Source organism: Sphaeramia orbicularis, chromosome 6, assembly GCF_902148855.1.
Source record: "Sphaeramia orbicularis chromosome 6, fSphaOr1.1, whole genome shotgun sequence".
NCBI lineage: Eukaryota > Metazoa > Chordata > Actinopteri > Kurtiformes > Apogonidae > Sphaeramia > Sphaeramia orbicularis.
The window spans coordinates 8819408-8825407 of NC_043962.1; the positions used below are offsets into that span (position 1 = coordinate 8819408).

At 41.7% G+C, this 6000-nt stretch overlaps 1 protein-coding gene across 2 annotated transcripts in view; it reads right to left on the reverse strand.

The window, feature by feature from the left end:
* LOC115421424 (kinesin-like protein KIF21A) overlaps positions 1 to 5000 on the reverse strand; it is a 58206-nt gene extending 53206 nt beyond the window's left edge. Inside the window, exon 1 of one of the 2 annotated variants that reach the window (XM_030137313.1) lies at positions 4644 to 5000. In XM_030137313.1, coding sequence (XP_029993173.1) covers positions 4644 to 4687 — 44 coding nt within the window. In that variant the 5' untranslated portion in view covers positions 4688 to 5000. The remainder of the gene's footprint in view (positions 1 to 4643) is intronic. The other variant, XM_030137314.1, reaches the window with a different exon arrangement.
* Positions 5001 to 6000: the final 1000 nt, after the last annotated feature.

Genomic DNA, 6000 nt, shown 5'->3' on the forward strand with positions numbered 1-6000 from the left:
AACATGAACTTTCATCTATAGTGTGTGTTCACTTTCGGGCTGTGGAAGGTACTTGTGTACTTGTACATGTACCAGTGGTTTATCCGATGTCTGGCTGAGGTGGAGGAGGACAAAACAACGAACCCTGAAAGGATGTTTTTCTGTTTGATGATAGTTTTATTACATTCAGTGTTGGTTGGGGTAAGGGTCAGTGTGGTGCTTTGGGCCATGTTGATATTCATTAGTGACAGAACGATTAATCTGGACATTTTACAAAATACTGGTAAAAACATGTCGATGGATAATATTCGGCTTCTAAACTCGAATTACTGAGATCCCAAAAATGTAACTTAAATTTGAGATCTATTGATAAATTATTGTTAGTTTAGTGGTGAGATCTGGATGCATTTAGTGAGATATGGCTTAGTTCAACAGTCATCTGGTTTTAAATGTTAAATGTTATTTTGAAGTTTTTATGTCAGATGTTAAATCAGTGTGTGCAGTATTATTATTATTATTATTATTATTATTATTATTATTATTATTATTAATTAATTTATTTTTTTTATTAGACCCTATCCTCAGCTCGGCAGCAGGTCTGTCAGTGACGCTGTGGTAGAGGTCTGAGGTGGATGTTTACTTCACTTTTAAAACCTCTGCTTGTCTTGGATGTCACCAGAATATTCCATTATTCCACTAGTAGTTACTGTATAGTTGGATTAGTTGGATAGTATAGTTACTGATGTGGACTGATAGTATTAGTATTAGTTCATAATTAATTTAATGCTCATCAACCATAACACCTGCCCTTTAATTTCCACTTGAGTTAAAAATGTTCTTTTTCCATTTATGGGTGACTTTTAGTCCTTGTTACCTATAGTAACCCCAACCTTCCTGAAGGCCGTAGACTGAACACAAACTGTACTTTAGTCTGTGTATTTGCACAGCGCTGCAGGTCTTTACTCTGAGGGAAGGGCTGAGGACCTGCAGAACCTGCTGCAAGAGACAATTAATGCATTAGCTGTAAATCAGCTTTCAGTCATGTTCAATGTGCTGACAGACAGAGTGTGGATCAAAGCAGAGGGAGTGGCTTGGCTTCTATTTACTTCTTCTGGAACTATTTTATCTGAGCTTCTGATTCTGCTTCTGCCAATCTCATTAACTTATCATTCACACAATCAAACATTTCCAATGAAGCAGAGGATTGTGGGTATGCCCTCTTCTCCTGCTCCTCTGTGTGGACTTGCTTTTGACTCTCAGCTGAAGGGCATAATAATAATGAAATTCAAATGGGTCCCTAACCCTCTTAAGGATTTGGTTTCAGCCATACTTTAATGTAATGACGCAGAGGCATGCAGCGACTGGTATAAGTGGCTAAATGTCTAAGCCCCGGATCTAACCCTAACCCTAACCCTGCCGCTGTACGAGCAGTGTTAACTGTAGGAGGACAAGCTGGTTAAAATGAGCTAAGCAATTACAGCACAAATCTACTATTACTTAATGACCGAGAGGGTTAAGCCTAAGCCTGGACACAGCTCAGTGAGGCCCAGGCGTAAATACAGGAATTCACACAATCACAGAGATCCTCCTTAAACAGTGGTAGTTTAAAGCAAACACACAAGAGTTTTATACATTTTACAACAATAAATCCTAACCCTGAGCAGTTTTTCTACCTGTGTGTTTACTGGAAACATGTTCCCTAACATTTCCTCCAAACATGAGCAGAAAGAATAGATTTACTCCACCTCCAGAGCAACAAATGGATTTCATGTTGAGGTATCACTGTGTTCTTAGTGACTTAAGAACTTTTTTCTACAATTTTCCTACAATGTGCACACTTTTTTCTATTTCTTTTATAATTCTAGCAGTTTCATTTTGTCTATGAATGATAAAAAAACAAGAATTTTCCAATTATTTTGTGCAGGAAAATTGGAACCCCTAATCCTAAAAATGCGTTTACAGGTCAGGGTTACGATTAGGGTTAGGAACAGCAATATGGTTAATGTCAGGACCAGGGATATGGTTAGCGTCAGGAACAGGGATATGGTTAGGGTTAGGAACAGGGATATGGTTACGGTTAGGAACAGGAATATGGTTAAGACCAGGGATATGGTTAGGGTTAGGAACAGGGATATGGTTATGGTTAGGAACAAGGATATGGTTAGTGTTAGGAACAGAGATATGGTTAGGGTTAGGAACAGAGATATGGTTAGGGTTAGAAGAGGGATATGGTTAAGGTTAGGAACAGGGATATGGTTAAGACCAGGGATATGGTTATGGTTAGGAACAGAGATATGGTTAGGGTTAGGAACAGGGATATGGTTAGGGTTAGGAACAGGGATATGGTTACGGTTAGGAACAGGGATATGGTTAAGACCAGGGATATGGTTATGGTTAGGAACAGAGATATGGTTAGGGTTAGGAACAGAGATATGGTTAGGGTTAGGAAGAGGGATATGGTTAGGGTTAGGAACAGGGATATGGTTACGGTTAGGAACAGGGATATGGTTAAGACCAGGGATATGGTTATGGTTAGGAACAGGGATATGGTTAGCGTCAGGACCAGGGATATGGTTATGGTTAGGAACAAGGATATGGTTAGTGTTAGGAACAGAGATATGGTTAGGGTTAGGAACAGAGATATGGTTAGGGTTAGGAAGAGGGATATGGTTAGGAACAGGGATATGGTTATGGTTAGGAACAGGGATATGGTTAAGACCAGGGATATGGTTATGGTTAGGAACAGGGATATGGTTAGCGTCAGGACCAGGGATATGGTTATGGTTAGGAACAAGGATATGGTTAGTGTTAGGAACAGAGATATGGTTAGGGTTAGGAAGAGGGATATGGTTAGGGTTAGGGTGAGATGACTGGAGTCTGTTGTAGGTTGTAGTTTGTGGTGCAGTGACATAAACAGAACCGTCTAATTAAAGTCCTGTTCTTAACAGGGCACTTTCATCGTCCACATACGTATCAGTGCGTCAGGATGTGACTGTCTCGTCTAATTCTGCAGTTTCACATGAATCAAACGCCATAGGACGCTCAGTTCCGTCCTTCTCCACATTTTCTTACTCTGGTCTCGACTGATTTTCAGTTTGGTCCACAGCTGCACAACGCTCAAACTACAAAATGTAGTTTCAGCAGAATCACAGCACACTGCAAAACAAGCAACGTCAGGTGAAGGATATAACCACAAAAAACTGACACGCTGCAACTTTGTTACTGCTGGATTAAAAAAAGAAGAACTGACATTTCATTTTCCAACTAATCTACAAGAGTAGCCCGTCAAATAGAACATGATTTAGTCAAGGCAAGAGAAAATGTTGAGCAACTCAAGCTAGATGAAGAGGTCAATAACTTAGAAAAAAGACAGTCAATGAGGCCACAAAATGTCACTGAACATAAACCTTTAAAAACCTGCTATAGTTTTTACCATTAACCAATGGTTTTCATGTATCGAAACATGACAAAAATCAGCAGAAAACGTCCCTCATCACCTCACAAATATCTCATCCTCACATTTAAAAGGAACTGAAACTTGAGGTTTTTCCTGAAAAAAAACAAGAAAAAAATGGAAATGTAAAGAGCTGCTCACACACAATGAGGAGGCTGAATATGAGGAACATCTGAAGGAAAACACATCTGTTCAATAATATTCTGTCATCGATTTGGATTTCAAATGAAACATGCAGGAGAAGAGGAGACTAGTAGATTATGACCTAAAAATCTCCACAACCTTTAACACAACTCACTGAAACAGATTCGACCCTGCAGCTGCAAACATCAAACAAGAGCAGAAAAAAGGAGACGAGTTGATAATAATCCAAAAAACTACCCCATCAAACATCACTTTATGTTAAATTTTACCACTCATCCATTTAATATTGTTAGTCTCTGTGTCTGTGCTGCCCCTTTGTTAGATACAACAAAGAAAAAGCAAAACTTTCCACATCTGAGAAGCTGAAACCTGAACATATTTGGATTTTTAACCGAAACATTAGTGAAAACATGTAACAGTTCTGTTTGAATCATGATATCCGTGATAATAAACCCATAAAATATCTGTAAACTATCTTCATCACCCAAACTGGCGGAAGGAGCTGGTCAAACAATGACGAGGCATTTTTTACCCATGAGGCTGAAAATAAGGACCAGCTGATGACAAAGACCTAACGGAAGTGTGTAGACTGACAGTGAACGCCCCACGGCCCATTCTGGACCTGCCAGGGCAGACTGACAGTGAACGCCCCATGGTCTTGTACTGTAAAACCAGTGAAGCTCTTCTCATTGATTATCTGTCTGTCTGTCTGGAGGAACCTGTCTCACAGTAGATGACCTCATCCTCATCCTCACCATCATCCTCCTCTTCCTCCTCCTGCCTCAGTGCGCAGACACATCCACATGCTGCGGATGCACCTGTGCGGCTGGATGTGGATCAGGTTGTGCAGACCTGCAGGCCCGGGTCGGGTATAAAAAACACGGAATGACCGGAGGGCCTAGACCCTAACCCCCGCCCCCCCACCCCCAGTCTCTAAACAACAGTTGACGATGCTCCAGCTGTTCCCCCGGCCCTCCGCCCTGGCTGACAGGTGGCACCGGGTGGTTACCGGTACCGGGGTGAACCATGACCGCAGCCGCGAATGTAGGCACAGGTTCGGACTCACCTGAGCGCCACGCGGACCGTGCTCTCGTCCTGACCCGTCGTCATGGCTCCTTCCGCACAAACGGATGAAAAATGAGAGAAAAGCGGATTTATCGGTGTCGGCGGAGCTGCGTGAGAGGAGTGCGCAGAAGACGGGGCTCCGGCTCGGCTCGGCTCGGCTCGGCTCGGCTCAGCTCGGCCCCGGTGCCGTCATCTCAACCCGAACACTGAACTAAACAGTGGGTTTAACCCGGGACATCGGTGTGCACTTCGGCCCGGATGCTACCGCTCCGGCTCGAGCCCTGGCGCAAACTGCCGCGCGCATAGGTGAGGCGCGGCACCGAGCGCACGCACATTCACATATGTTCACACGCACGCCCTCTCCCTCTGGCTGTGCACCGCACGGGGAGGGAGCCGCAATGCGTCGGCAAGCCACGCCCCTTACCAGGGAACGCGGCTGCGAGGTGACGTCACCACAAGGCGTTAATTCAGAAAAATGAATCAAATAAAATAATACAAATAATATAAATACTAAAATACTAACAGCGCATAACAAAATATATAAAATATATATATGAAATACAAAGGATATAAAGTTACACAAAAAAGAATTAAAAATAATAATACAATTATAAAGTAAAACCTTCCTATACCTATAATGAAAATAAACCAATACGATATGAATCCAATAAATAAAAGTAATGTAAAGACGCAAATGTAAATTAAAAAAATATATATTTAGATGTGTTTTGATTAACTATGTCCTATTTCATTTGACACCTGTTTACAGAATATGTTTTCTGTCTCTTTTCTTTCATTAGCTATGTACAGTTTAAGGTTAGGAATAGGAGATAAAAACCACCTCAGGGTGGGGGGTTTGAAAACATTTTGAGATAGGAAGGTCACAGAAGGATGGTTGAGGATTAGGGTTAGGATTAGGGTTAGAGGGTTAGGGTTAGGTTTGGGGAAATCTATCTGGATGACTCTCCCCAACAGAAGCCAGCAGATTAAATGGTTTGGGATGGAGAGTCAAAGGCGATGCACGGGCCAATGACTGTCACACAGGGTATGGCTGGGCTGGGTTACTTTTTGTTCTGTGTAGAATGAGAGATGCTTTTGCCAAATATGATGTTCTGTTATTTATTAGTGTACAAACCTCAGTCCAAATAAGATTCTTTATGTATTTAATAAGCAGGATTTGGAAGTAGGAGATGTGACTACATCTGGCTCCATGAAACCCATCCCACATTCATAACACTATGTATGACATCCCGAGGATGTAAAGATGGCGAAAGGGAGGAAAAACATCACAGAAACAAGTGACACGGGTTAAGATTAGGGTTTGTAATTAGAATCTTAATTAATAATGTAATTATTTC